Source organism: Apteryx mantelli, chromosome 25 (genome assembly GCF_036417845.1).
Source record: "Apteryx mantelli isolate bAptMan1 chromosome 25, bAptMan1.hap1, whole genome shotgun sequence".
NCBI lineage: Eukaryota > Metazoa > Chordata > Aves > Apterygiformes > Apterygidae > Apteryx > Apteryx mantelli.
Window position 1 is genome coordinate 4,238,448 of NC_090002.1, and position 14,059 is coordinate 4,252,506.

The following is a 14,059-nucleotide window of genomic DNA, read 5'->3' on the forward strand; positions in this document are numbered from 1 at the left end:
CCAACGCAAAATTGTTAATTTATTATTATTAGGAGGCAAAAAAAATTGTACAGTTACAAGAATCATTTCCCAACAGAGGTCAAATCTGAGCCAAAATTTCTCTTAAAAAAAAAAGGAAAAAAAAAAGAGGGGAGATGACAACACTTTACAGTTCATTAAATTAAAAAAAAAAGGAGAAAGAAAAAGGAAACCTCTCTTTGTGCAATTCTGCAAAAATGAGAACAGAAGAGAACACCACAGCCTTGCCGCCCCCAGGAGCCAGTCCGCACAAGGGAAGAGGGCTCCGAGAGGGACCATGCAGCCTCCCGTGCTGGCTGCAAGCTGCCTCTCAGCAAAATACAGACAGGGAGGGAATGCAACAGCCTCCGGGTTACCTCCATCCTCTCCCTCCAGCCCTGAGCTGGAGAGAGGCAGGTGCCCCTCTGCTGTGCCACAGCTGTGACCCCACTTAAGCACCCTCACCTCTTGGCATCAGTGTGTCTTCCCCCACCCCCCACCCCACCAAAAGGCCCAGCTGTGTGTCCCCCCCCACCCCCAAACTGGCCCATAAGCAACCTGGCAAGGCCCCAAGGCTGTGCTGTGCAGAGACCCAGCAGCTCAGCACACAGCACAGATGGGCAAAGCCTTTCTGACCCATCCCAGAGACCGGATTTCCTCTCGCTCTTTCCCCATGTGCTGGAAGGGACCGAACACTGGCACCCACCGGCCCTGCTGTCCCCTCCACCTCGCTGCCCTTGGAGCACAAGGGCACTGTAGCTCCCTCCAGAGCCAGGACACCCTAGGCAGGCACAGGGGCCAGCTCCAGGATGGCAGCATATGGCAACAGGGAGCAGGGCACACCCTGGACCACCATCCTCACTCCCAGTGGGGACTGCTGCTGGTGCCAAAAAGCTCTCAGGGTCCTGCATCCACAGGAGGAAAAGTGCCTCCTTCTCTACCCCCCGACACCCCTGCACATCGTGTTCAACCAAATCAGAAACCAGCACCCCTAGCCAGGGGTAGGGTGATGCCTTTTGGCTTGCAGGAAGCAAGCTGGGCCACCCGGAGAAACTGGGCTACGTGAGGCTGAGATGTGCCTGTGGGGCAACTGGGGCAGGGAGAGGGCAGGGGCCAGCCCCATACACTCTGCCGGTGGGGGAGGCTGCCTGGCATCACCAGGCCCCTCTGCGCTAGCTCCAGGCCACTCGGGTTACCACTACGGCTGCCCCGAGGCTTGCCAGGGCAGCATCCTGCCCGAGCACGGGGGCCCAGGCAGGCTTGGCCCCAACTGCGGTCACCGTGCCGCAGCAGATTTCCGCAGCATGGGGCAGTCTGAAGGCCCTGGACACAACTCTGCCCCAGCCCTGGTCAGGAGGAAACGCAGGGGAGAGAGACAAGTTGCCCACAGCGGTGAGGAGGGGGTCCGGGGCAGCAGTAGGGGAGCTGGAGACGCTGCATGGAGGTTGGTCTTACCAGGGGATGAGAGATCCCCATCCCCAAGGGCAGGGAGAGGAGCCTGGGGAGAGGGAGGGCATCGCGTCCCCCAGCCAGCTGTGCCCACTGCGCTCCAGGGCGAGCCCTGCCCAAAGGAGGCCAAAGCACGGGGAAGGGCTGTTCCTCTGTGAAGACAGGGCAGGGGCAGAGCAGGAGCACTCCTGATCGCCCCAGGGAGGCCCAAGCCCTGGAGATACAGGCAAGGCCCCCAGGAAAGAGGCGAGGGAGCACCAGGAAACCTGTCTGCAGCCCAGCATGGCCCACTGCCCCAGGGGCTGCGTTCTGCCACCACGCTCATCTTCCTCACAGCGCTGACCCTTGGCCGCCCTTGGGGAGCCCACAGCCTTCCTACAGCTCATAGGGCCCAGTTTAGTAACAGCGCTATCTCTTAAATTAAAAAATTAAAATATATATACATATATATATATACTGTATACACAGACAACAACAGAACATTGCCAAAATGGGAGGGAGAGACAGAGAGAGGAGAGGAGAGAAGGGCAGAGTTGAACATTTTCTTTACAATAAAAACAAGGGCTCCACCTCAACACGAGTGGAGTCTGGGGTCCCCTAAAAATACCCATCTAGAGAGAGAGCTGAAGGGACAGAGCAGGAGAAAGAAGGGGGCATGGGCTTGTACAATGGCATCTTCCCAATATGAGCTGCGGTCTGCAGGATCTCAGCTTCTCCTAGACTTCGAGTGCTGAATAAGCCACTGTAGGGTGATGTCTGCAAAGGCAAGGGACAGTTACCTCCTGCCCCTCTGGCTGTCAGCCCCTCTTGCACTTGAGGAAATGCAGCCTGGGGTAGGCTAGTGCAAGGCTGCCCTGCTCACCCCAGGAGGGAGTTTTCCTGCAACCCAGCAATCATCGGCATGGAGATGCCAGTACTCACCAATATTGTCCTTTTCTTTGCAGGAGATAGAGTAGCAACAAATCTCTCGGTCCTGGATGGCAGACAGGTTCCTGCGGGAAAGAGAGAGCAAGCTCTGAGTGCCTGCTGCAGACCCCAAGGGCTGTGTAAGCATCTTGGCGCACAGCAGCAATGGGAGATGTCTCTTAGCTGCCACTCAAAGGGCCCCTTTGAACCCAGGGCCTGAGAAGAGGGATCCTCTGCAAGAGGCAAACAGGTCCCCATGCTCCTGGGGAACTTCAGGAGGGTCAGATGAGGACACCAGTACTCAGTGCCAGTGCCAGCGTGCTGGGGGGGGTGGGGGGAGCTCTGACCATGACGTGGGGTAACCAGGCTCATTCTGAACTGCCTGCTAGCGCTAAATAAAGGGACAAAGGGGTCCAGACCCCAAGGAGAACCAGGCCAAGAAACTATGCAGCTTCCTTCAGAGCTCCCTAAAACTCATGGTTACATGGAACTCCTGAGATGGAGCAAGGGTAATCAGGGAGAGGGTACAGCACAGGGTTTGCAGCACAGGAAAAGCACAGGGTGCCCACAGAATAAGGGAGATCTCTGCTCAGAGGCACTGAGATGGCTCCTGCCTGATCCCAGAGGGTGGCTAGGGGGTGCAGAGATGCGCAGACCCAAGCTACTCATCCAAGGCCTCTCTAGGACATCATCAGGCCCCAAGAGCTGGAAATCCTTGTGGACACAGACTTTTGATGCCACACAAATGGTCAGGGCAGAAAGAGATGTTGAAAATGAATGCAGTGTCCCAGACCTCTGGCAGCAAGAAAGGGACTTGCCTCTCGCAGTGTAGACCCAGACAAGAGGCAGCATCGGCAGGGCTGCGAGGAACCCATGTGTCAGCACAGCAAAGGGTGCCCAAACAAGAAAGAGGTACGTGAATGTCCCTCGCACACTCGAGCAGGATTTGACCTGTAAGCTACAAGGGCAGTCCACTGCCGACAGACAAGGGCCTGCACCAAGCAGTGGGGCAGCCTGGGGACTCACGGATGGAGCGGGGCGAGTGAGTGCACCCACAGTGGAGCGGGCGGGAGGGTGCCTCTGGACTGGTGGTAGCATGCAGCACCGATCCAGGAGCTCGGCTCCCAGCATGGAGCATAGCGCCAAAGCACTGCTGGTGGGAGTGATGCCGGGCCCCAACGCCACCGTGTGGCACGAGAAGCCGCGCTGTGCTCAGACACAGCATGGCTGCGGCGCCCAGCTCCTCCCAGACGCAGATTGGCCCCGAGCAGCAGCAGAGCTGGGAATGCAGCCAAGGCCTCTGCTTCCGCTTCCAGCTCAAGGTCCCCAGCTGGGACTTGCGCAAGCGCAGAGACGTTGCCTTGGCTGGTCACTGCCCCAGCATTCCTGCGAAGGCCTTCCGTCTGCCAGCCCTGCCTCCCGCCAGCAGAAATCTCTGCTAGACACAGCTTCTCTATTGACCTCATGCACCCAGCTGCGTCGACACCACCCAGGATGCTACAAAGCAGCCTCGTGGCTAAAGGCAGGAGTCCTGCACCTATGCACCCAGCAGAGCGCTATGGGGTGGGGACACAGCAGGAACGGGGGGGAAGCAAAGAGGACACTTTGCCTTGCAGCACCCGCCCCAGCGCTCCCCGCACCGGGAAAAGCAGATAGCCAGGCACGTGGGAGGACAGGCCATGCCGAGCAGACGGAGCAGTCACCCAGGCATGGCCCGAGTGTACTTACATCTTCTCAATGAGCTCCTTCTCATCCAAGGCACCAGGGAGGTCTCGCTTGTTCCCAAGGACTAGAACCTGCAGGGAAGGAAGGGGAAACACTGAAGCCCCTGCCCACAAGACCAGACAGAACCCTGCTTTGAGCTGCCTGGAACCGGACTCTGCCTAAGATGTGAGAGTCCTTGTCCAATTCACAGTGACATGCCACAGACAGAAAAAAACCTCTTTGAGAAGCAGTCAAGAAGGCAGAGCACTTCAGGTAACAGCCTTCATTAGCTCATACACAGCATCTCCTCTTATATGTATTCTCTATCCCTGAATAGAACCTGGCACTATGTGCTGAAACCTCTTTACTTTAAGGCTTTTCACAACCATGAAGACATCCTCCAGGCTATGGAAAGAAAATTATCAGGCAGTACTTTCTCATCCCTCCTGAGCACGCCACACTACTGTCATCTGACAAGAACAGCATCGAGGCTGTGGCTGCCTTCCCAAGGTGAATGAGGGCCTCTGCAGCATCACAGTAACACAGTATCCCCCAATTTAAATTTGCAGTAGTCTTTTAAAGCCCAAGTCCTTGAGAAAGAGCACTCAGGAGTGCTGCAAATGCAGTGCCTAATGTCAGGTGCTTAATTTAGTTGGTAGTGAACATCTGGGATCTGTTGCAAGGTCCTAAATTAGCTCCTTTCAAAGGATGCCAGTTCTGGATGCTTTGTAACTGCCCTCCTCTGCATTCGTAGTGTGCCCAGCGCTTGCTGTTGGTCATGCTATTTACAGTTCACCTCATTCAAATTTCACAGAAGAGCCACTTGCTCTCCTAGGAGACCAGACCTTCATGTCCTACCATAAATAAGGTGCAAATTCATGTGAGAGGACAGATCTCACACATGGTGGGTTTTTTGATCTCTTCTGAACCTCCTCTCCCAGTTGTGAACATGTTATTTAAACTCTGCCCACTTCAGAGCTGTCATGGCCAAGCAGAGAGCAGTGCAGGGCAGGCTTCCCCAGCCCTGTCCACAGCCACCCCAGCCCCAAATTAGAAAGCTTCACAACGATTTTCTGCAAGGATGTAGGAGTATAGCAGGGAAAGGGACCTGATATCGAGAACCTGCTTTGCAGCTTTTTTTCCAAATAACCCTTTTGCCCCAAATCCTGGCAACCTCCTGCCCAGGGACTGCAAGTGGCTGGGAAGGAATCTATACAGGCAATTGCTCACCGGGATGCCCTGGAGCTGTGGCTTGTCAAGCAGGTTGTGAAGTTCATTCTTTGAGGCCTCTATCTTCTCCTGGTCAGCAGCATCCACCATGTAACTGCAAAGAAAGGAACATTCCTGAGCCTAGGCACCTGAGGAGATGCACAGCACATCCCACCAAAGGGTCTGGAATCCCTGTGCCTCTGAGTTTCATGCCACCATCAAACCTTGTGTCTGCCTTCATACCCCATCCCTCATTCTCGCATGGCCAGCCACACCACCTCCACAGGTTCCTGATCCAGCACATGAAGGTAGTAGATAACCAGCATCCTTCCCCCAAGACCCCTCTTTTCAAGGAAAACTGTGGGTTTGAGAGCAGCTTGTCTCCCCCAAGGGGAAGAGAGACCACTCATTCCCCACAATCCTGGGGAGGTCTACCTGACCAAAATCCCCAAAGTCAGCAAGTAACAGCAAAGAAAGTCATGTTGCCAATAAATACAGCTAGCAAAGAGGCTCCCAGGCACTGCCGTAGAAGCTGTAAGAAGCTGTAAGAAACATTATCCCCAAGCATCCAAGAGAAGCTTCTCTGCACGTGGCATCTGCTTATGGAGGAGCAGATCCAAGAAAAAGTCAACAACAGATCAGGCATGGATATGGCACGATGGAGCAGAGGAACCTGCTGATGTGCCAGAGAGAGCTGGGAGGGCAACATGCTAGATAAGGGCGGCCCATTCAAACACAGCCAAGGGCCAGATGCGTTGTTAGGGACATATCTGCTGAATTAGAGAACTAAGAGCAGACAGACAAAACCAGAAGACAGGGGCAATGAAGAGAGGGGCAGTGAAGAAAGGAGGAACAAGTGAGGCTAGTGACCAACATAGAGGGTCATAAGCAGAGAAAATGAGAAGAGTTGTTGACAAAAAAAACATGTGATGGGGAAGAGATTCACTCCAGCACTAGAAGGAAACTGCAGTTAGGAGGTTGCTGGTAAGAACAACTGATGGGACTGTCACCAGAGGAGAGACTAAGTGATGTGCTAGCAGTCAGGGACCACAGGAAGACATGCACCCGAGACAGGAAGAACTTCATTGGGAAGAAGGAGCAACCTATTCTTCTGCCTTGAAATAAACTTGGATGCAGAGACACAGGAGTGAAGAGGCCTGGGGGAAGCTAGCTGTTATCAATGTTTAATCCAAGAAAATGAAGGAAGACTTAGAGAAGTACTTTCAATCTTATTGGGTAGACACTCATCCTGCAAAGGACAGGAGGAAAGCCAAATAGGCAAAGGAGTGATCATCAAAGCAGTCGTTATTTTAAAGATCAAGAAGCTGAGAGAGAAGAAATGAGAAATACCATCAAGCTTTATCAGACCTTGCATAGTTAATTAAAAATAGCAAAAGAATCTTTATCTACTTAAATGGAGAAAAAGGGAAGACATGCACTATTGTGTTGAGAGGATGAAAGAAAAACATTACCCAGGTATTACCATAAGCCTGTTGCACCACAGTCAGTGCAGGAGGACTGAAGGCATAAGAAAAGAGATGTAAAATATACTCAAGATGTGGAAGACGGACTGGATGCAAACATAATGCTTTAAGAAACTGAAAGCATAACCTGGGTGACTACAAACCCCTTCATTTCCTCTCAACAAGATGGGCCACTTTGGAAAGATGTCTACTGAAAGCTATGGAAGGAGGCAGTAAAAAGAATGACAAGCACGTGGGTCTGTCCAAGAATTTATCATTTTCAGCTAAGCTCACTGCAAAATAGCAAGTAGCAAGGAAATGTCCCAATCTACTGACCATTCACAAGATCAGGACCAGCCACCACTCTCTTCCCCCTTCGGGATCCCACAAGCAGTGATCAGTGCAGGAGCCCCTCAGTCAAGTTTTAAAAGCCCCTTAAACGGGAAGCAGCAAGTAGAAAAACCCAAACCCCAGGCAACACCCAACAAGCTGGCCCAGGAGGCCAGCACAAACCCTGAGTAGCACTGGCCAAGATACAGATGTGCTCCTGCTACGTGGCAGCATCAATTATGATCTGCAGAGGGAGTACCAGGTCCCAGACATTCATGGGCTTCCCACAGATCTCTGCACTGCTCCCACACACCAGAACCAGTCACGAAAGAGAGCAGCTGCATGCAAGCGGCTTCAGGTGTCGGATCCTGGCCCAAAGGGCTGCAGGCCTAGAGGCAGCATTGATGGGGCAGTCTGCAGGGCATCATCGGCTCCTCAGGTACTCAGGGCATCTATTCTCAGAGAGAAACAACTGAGAAAAAACAGCCTGAGCATAAACAGAGAGCTGCACAAATGCCCCTGACCCGCAATCTCTGACTACTCAGAAATGGACTGAGGTTCTCCTGCACATTAGTTGCGATCTGCAAGTAGTTTGGGATTTGCAGAGTGAACATCTGAGCTGCACCGTCAGAGAGGCAGCTCCTGTTTTTAAGACATGAATGTCCTCCCATTCTCCTTCACTTGCCAGACCTACAGTTCAGAAGGGCAATACCAAAAAACAAGCCCTCTTGACCCCTCCAAATCCCAGGGCATGTTCAAATGGTGAAGGCCACATAAATCTGATTTTCTAACTGGATTTAGACAACTCAGACCTAAGCTCCCAGAGTAAATATTTATCCTTAAGAGTATGCAGCTTGATTCCCATGAATGTCTTGCCAGACTCGTCTTCGGCCTGGACTCTCCAGGACTGAGTTGACTGAAACATTCACAAGCAAAGGACATACTGGGACATGCTCAGAGAGACTGCTAACAGTCAACAATAAGTATCGCAAAAAGACTCCTTTTCTAAGCACAAGATTTAACCAGCAGCACATAATTGCTGCAATCTGGAAATACCCTTAAAATCACCCTGCTGAAAGGGGGTGAGCCACACAAACGACCTTTATGAGCCCTTCAGATTAATGGATAGCACACAGGAGCTACATGAGCAAGGAAAGGCAAAATCCAAGCAATACAGCAAGGCCAAGTGAAGCCAAGTTAAAGGGAAGAGCTTGCAACGACTAGCAGAGAACATGTTATTCTGGAGAGAATCAAAGTCATTTTGCTACCCTGTGCTCAAAGCCTGTGGTGGCAAAGGAGCTGCAATGCCCCACGAAATGCCAGAGTTCCAGGATGAAGCATCTCTGCTCCTGACAGGGATGCCCAGTTCCTGGTGCTGGCAGCAAAGCCACTGCTGTGAAAGCTGCTTTTGCGCTGGGCTTCTGCTACATTGACTGAGTGGCCCAGAGGAGCCAACTCAGCCATACCCGGCACCCTTGGGTGGGGTAAAAGGGGCGAAGGGGTGTTCCCCCCACCACTTGCTTGGCTGCGCACTGCCTCCCATGCATCAGTGATGGAGACAGGGCTTTCTGCTCCTAGGAGATACTTACACAATGGCACTCACTCCGCGGCAGTATCGCTCCCACATGCTGCGAAAACGAGGCTGGCCACCAATGTCCCAGAGCTGTGACAAGGAGAACAAGGTTTTAAACACTGTCCTGCCCTTCATGACAGGGAACCTCTTCACTGCCCACCCACCCTCCCATTTGTGTCCAGCCTTTAATCCTTCCCAAAGTGGCTGAATGCCCTACCAGAGCATCCCACAGACACACATGCGAAATATCCTTTCCTCCTTGACTTTAAACCTAACGATGAGGCTTCAAACTCAACAGAGAAACAAAAAATTCCTACAAATGCAGCTAGAGAACATTAATAGAAGAACAGACAGGTCAACTCCATGCCAGCATTTCCTGCAGCTCATCTGGATGGGATGAGGCCTCCCACTATCTAGGAGGGAATCTCAGCCCATCCATTTGCCAGGGACAGAAGAATAGAAAGCAGAGGGGAATCTCAGAGGCCAGCTGGCATGGACTGTGCATGCTGTGTTAGTGGTATGCTAATTACACAGTGCATCCCTTTGCTGTCCCCCCGAAGGACTCCCAGGAGGGGATGGCTTAGTGAACTACACACTTGGGGAAGAACCAAGCCAGAATCCAGCAGGAGAACCCACAAATGCATCATGCTAGTTTGACACAGACTGCTCTGCTCAGTCATCACCACTTTCTGCAAGCATGAGAGCCCAGGGAACAGCCTGACAGAGTCCCTAAAGCCTGGCAAGGCTCTTCCCTGTGCTGACTACCCTAGGAGCCTGGAGGAATTGGCCTTTTGCTGATGCATTTATCATTTCAAAACTCACAGCATGCTCTTTAAAATGCTTCTGTGGCAAGCAGAGATGCTCCAACCACCTTTTGAAATCAAGGAGCAGTAGGAAAATGTCTAGCCCACAGTTACTTCCTGGTTCAATCTGATGCGCCAGGAAGACATCGAAGGGGTAGAGACATCCTCTCCCTATGCTCCCAATACAGAGACCAACATTGCAAGCTGTGAACTGCTCCTCCATCTAGACCTCTCCTGCCAGACCCTCCCATCCATCCTCAGCAAGGTGACTATGTTCATGACTCAGGTAGTCCTCCCTGCTAACAAGCCAGAAGTATAATAAAATCTATAGCTTTGCAGCTTGGCCTGCTTCTCTTACTAGAGGTCTAGGTCTCTTACATCCCTATATGCCATCTCATCTGGTGGACATTTGCAGTAACCTAGATGGGCAGCCCTTCCCAGCTGCAGTCCTACAGAGACAAGCAGCTGGTACCACTAGCATCCTTTATCATCCAGCACAAGCACCTGTGAGTTTCCCTTGAACCCATCTTTCATCCCCAGAGTCCCCACTGCAAATGTCTTCTGCACCTTACCTTTATGGTAACATTCCCCTTGGTGATCTTCCTCATATTAAAACCCACTGTCGGGATCATGTCTTCATTGAACTGTCCTGACTGCAAGGAACAAATCAAACAGTCAGATGCGTTAGGGAACCAGAGGCTTGGGAGCCACGCACGATGAACCCAAGGGCCCCAGCCTGCCCAGAGCAGCACAGTAAGGCATCAAGTGCTGATATCCTGGCCAGAAATAATCCCAAATGCTCTGTCAGCTCTGTCCTGCAACAGGCACCGAGCAACCGTACCTCTTGTCCACACCAGAAGCAAAAATAGTGCAAAGGAGACAAAATACCTGCAGGAGAGAAATACTGCTGCTATGCCAGGGACTGGGACACGCCTGGCCAGCCCAGGGAAATGTCCTTGGCTGGATGCATTTGTTGAAGCAGTAAGGCCAGCTCTCCCCTGCAGTGAATTGCCAGCTCTGAACCCCCACTAAGGAAGTATTTCAAAGGAAAGCAGAAGGGCAGTTCTCCATCACAGGATAAACCTACATGCTACAACTAGCAGCTCATTTCTACAGGGCAGTGGAGGTGGAAATGTAATCTTGCTCGTCTAATCTGGTCCTTTTCATTGCTAGATTTCCAAGCCCTTTGCAGGAAAAGGCTAAAATCTTTACTTAATACAGAGAAAATGCAAGTGTTCCAGTCAGCCAGCAAAATCACAGCATTGCTGTTTCTGAACTTCTCCTACCAAATCCCACTGTGGCTCCTCCCTGCACAAACACCCTGAGTTCCCTGCTTCGGCCCTTTGCTCTGCCTCCAAGCAATGCAGCTAAAAAACACAAAAGCTTCTTCACTAAAATCCCTGCTCCTCTTCTGCAAGTGGAATGGGAGGTTTCCAGGCTGTGCCGTGCTGGAGCAGAGCTGACCCTGCAACTCCAAGCAGGCTGCCCTACTATCAGCTTTGAAAACCGCCAAGTTAGAAATCGTTCTCTCCCAACATTACCTATTAATAGGCCAGCAATGATTGGCACTGCTTTCGCTGGCTATGGCTTGGGGTGAAGCCACCCAGGCACAGCTTCCTTAGTCTTCGCCAAGCAGAAATATCTTCCAGCGATACCAGCATGGATCGAGCTCCTCTTTAGCTACAAGCCTTGAGTGCCTCCATGTATCTCCTGCTTTGGAAAATTTATGGCGCAGCCTACAAGAGAGTGACTTCTGCTTTCGTTCATAGCTGGCAGCATGTCTGTTCATGTATTTTACACCTCACGTACTTTGTCCATACGAGAGATGCAGGCAGGAGATCTAAATTAATTGCCTGTGCTGAAATGCAGAGCCTTTCCCACCTGGGTCCGGAGAACTAGGGTTTTTAGATGTTTCCCACCCATATGAAACAGTTTTAAGTGCCCTTGACTTGGGTAGGATAGCGACAAGCCCACAAGTATGGTCCCACTTCATCAGCCGGGGTCCTTCTGCCCTCAAATCCTGACTAATGATGACCTGTGTGAGTCACACCACACACTGGCCACCAGCAGCGAGAACTGGTAGCCCAGTGAGCTGCAGGGCTCCATCTCTCCCCCCACACAGTGCACAGAGCTTTCTCCTTGCTGCTGAGATTTCTTCTCCTCCCCAAACCTTCCTTCAGGGAGGGAAGGACAATTCTCATGGCTGGCTCCGACGCTCCCAGAAGTGTCAGGCAGAAGCATGAAATTGCTGCAGATTTCCAGCATTCCAATGCTGCTGTGAAACTAGGTTAGTCTTGTCAAAGGTGGTGAGCAGGAGTCCTCCCTCTGCTGCCTTAGGAGAGATCCTGGCTCTTCAGGTCATGTGCCCAATGCTACAGCCAAAAGGAGAGGATGTTGCTCTCCTTTTAAAGCCCATTTGCTCTTCTAGAGTTTTCTGGTCAAGCCCCAAAGCTGTGAGATGTTTCCCAAGATCTGCAAGTACTGGCGGCTGGGTTAACTGGCAGGGTACGGGCAGAGCAGGGGGATGCTCAGGGCAGCCAGGAGCAGTGCGGCGCTACTCTTAACGAAGACATCCCTTCATGGTAGGAGGCAATGAGCCTTCCCGCGCCTTCACGCTCTCCCTTGCCCACATTTATTACAGCAAAGCAATAGCTGGACATCAGACCTTTTAAGCCCATATGACAGCACAGCTGCAGGCTCTGAACTCAACCGACAGCAGCCAGAACAGAGCCCCAGGCAGAGCTGGTGGGACACCTCCAGCGGTGCCAGTCTCAAACAGTTTTTGTCTCAGAACAGGAGACTGCCAGCACCGACTCTCTTCCATATCTCTGGACACCTAAACACCCATGTCATCCCAGGTGGAGGAGAGAACCAGGCAAATCCAGGCGACGTGTCCATCTCCAGAGGGGCTAGCTCGCTCCTCAGAAACACAGCTGCCCAGGCTGATCAGTCTAGACTTCAGCTGTGTCATGAGGGTGACATTTATATTGCCAGCACTAGAAATTCAGCACTTATGTGTTTCATTCAAGAGGAGGGTTTGTGCCTTGCATATCTGTTTGCTGCAATAGTGTTTTCTTTGCTTTTTTATGCCCGCCCACAAAAAAAAAAAAGTGAAACTCACTGCTGCAGGATGCTAGCAAAATCAAAGTAGAAGAGACTTCCTTGGAATAGTAGAGGGTCCTGGGCAATGTGCTCCAGGTGATCCTGCTCGAGCAGGGGGGTTGGACTAGATGATCTCCAGAGGCCACTGCCAACCTCACCATTCTGCGATTCTGTGAGACTAGATTCCCTTGGCCAAAAATGATGCAGTCAACACTACATTTCCTAAATAAGGGGAGGATCACAAGCCCAGTCTTCCTTTAAGTTCCAACAACAGCAAATGAAAATACCATATCCCAAGCAGCAGAAAGAAAACACACTCAAATGGGGAAAGGCTTTTTCAGTCAAGCTTTCTAAGATATTGTCAAGGAGGTGGAAATCAGGGGCTCCAGGAGGAAGTTTTTACATCCTGGTAAACTACTAAAATTCTAATCAAACCAACCCTGGTTCACAAATGCCCCGAGGCAACTTTCAGCAGCGAGATCTATTCACAAAATCTGTCTAAAACAAAGACAAGCATGATGAAACCCTAGAGCCTGAGATATATCTTTTAAAGAGAAACAGCAAATGGCTGCTCTGCTCTGTGAACAGAGCAACTTCCCCTCCATGTTCCAGTGGGAGGGAAAAGGCGACACTGTAGCTTTCGGTCACCAAATGTCAGAAATGTGCAGGTACTACCACACATGGCAGAACTCATCCCAACTACTCTTCCTGGGATTTACAGGCTTAAAAACACTGTTTTGCTAGGGCTTTTCCAGGTTTTCTTCCAGTTAAGCAGTACCAGCAACACAGCCTGCAGAAAGGGAAAGCAATTTATGCCCTTTTCTGATAAAAAGAATTTAGCGCCTTTAGCCACCAACTTTTCTAGACACATCACGTCAGCAAGTTGGCAGGGTTTTCCTAACTTTTTCCAAAGGTTCTGCAATACACGCCGCTTCCCTTTTTCATTTCCCTTTTGCATTCAAAAAGCAAGGTCTGCTGCTGAACGGGGTCTCAAAGTCAAAAGTCAAAAACCATTTCTAGGATGAGTGACTGGGAAAGACTAGGGCAGAGAGGAGGGGAAAGCGGACAGGAATTCCTTTAGCACTGGTTGAGATTAGGGGATGTCTCTCACATACTGATGTCCAAAACTGAATTTAGCTTTACAATCCAGGTTTTAAAGCATCATCAGGCTCTGAGTGGCACTGCTCTGGAAGAATCACACAGCAATCACTAGCAGAGTTCGGGCCCAGCTCTTGGAAGAATTAGACATCTCCATCAGGGGATCCCAAACCACATTGTGAAAATTGCTAGTTGTGCATAGGCCGCTTTGAAAATGGTTTACACGTGGTAGTGACTTTTCTTCCAGGAGGGAAAGGGAGCAGCTACAAGAGCCAGGAGTCACCTCTGCCACTTCATGAAGGATGGAAGCAAGCGCATCTCCAGTCAGGCAGACCTGCTGCCACAACAGTCCTTCCTTCCACTGCAGTGGTAACCAGACTGATGCAGGGTGTTGTTTCACATTAAAAAAAAAAAAAAAAGCACTA

General features: G+C 51.2%; 1 protein-coding gene across 1 annotated transcript in view; it reads right to left on the reverse strand.

The window, feature by feature from the left end:
* Positions 1–14,059, reverse strand: part of ARL8A (ADP ribosylation factor like GTPase 8A) — a 27,012-nt gene continuing 12,953 nt past the window's right edge. Inside the window, exons 2-7 of the mRNA XM_067310538.1 lie at positions 10,007–10,087; positions 8,648–8,721; positions 5,287–5,380; positions 4,081–4,148; positions 2,368–2,438; positions 1–2,202 (exon numbers count right to left, since the gene is read on the reverse strand). Of these exons, the coding sequence (XP_067166639.1) occupies positions 2,153–2,202; positions 2,368–2,438; positions 4,081–4,148; positions 5,287–5,380; positions 8,648–8,721; positions 10,007–10,087 (438 nt within the window). The 3' untranslated portion in view covers positions 1–2,152. The remainder of the gene's footprint in view (positions 2,203–2,367; positions 2,439–4,080; positions 4,149–5,286; positions 5,381–8,647; positions 8,722–10,006; positions 10,088–14,059) is intronic.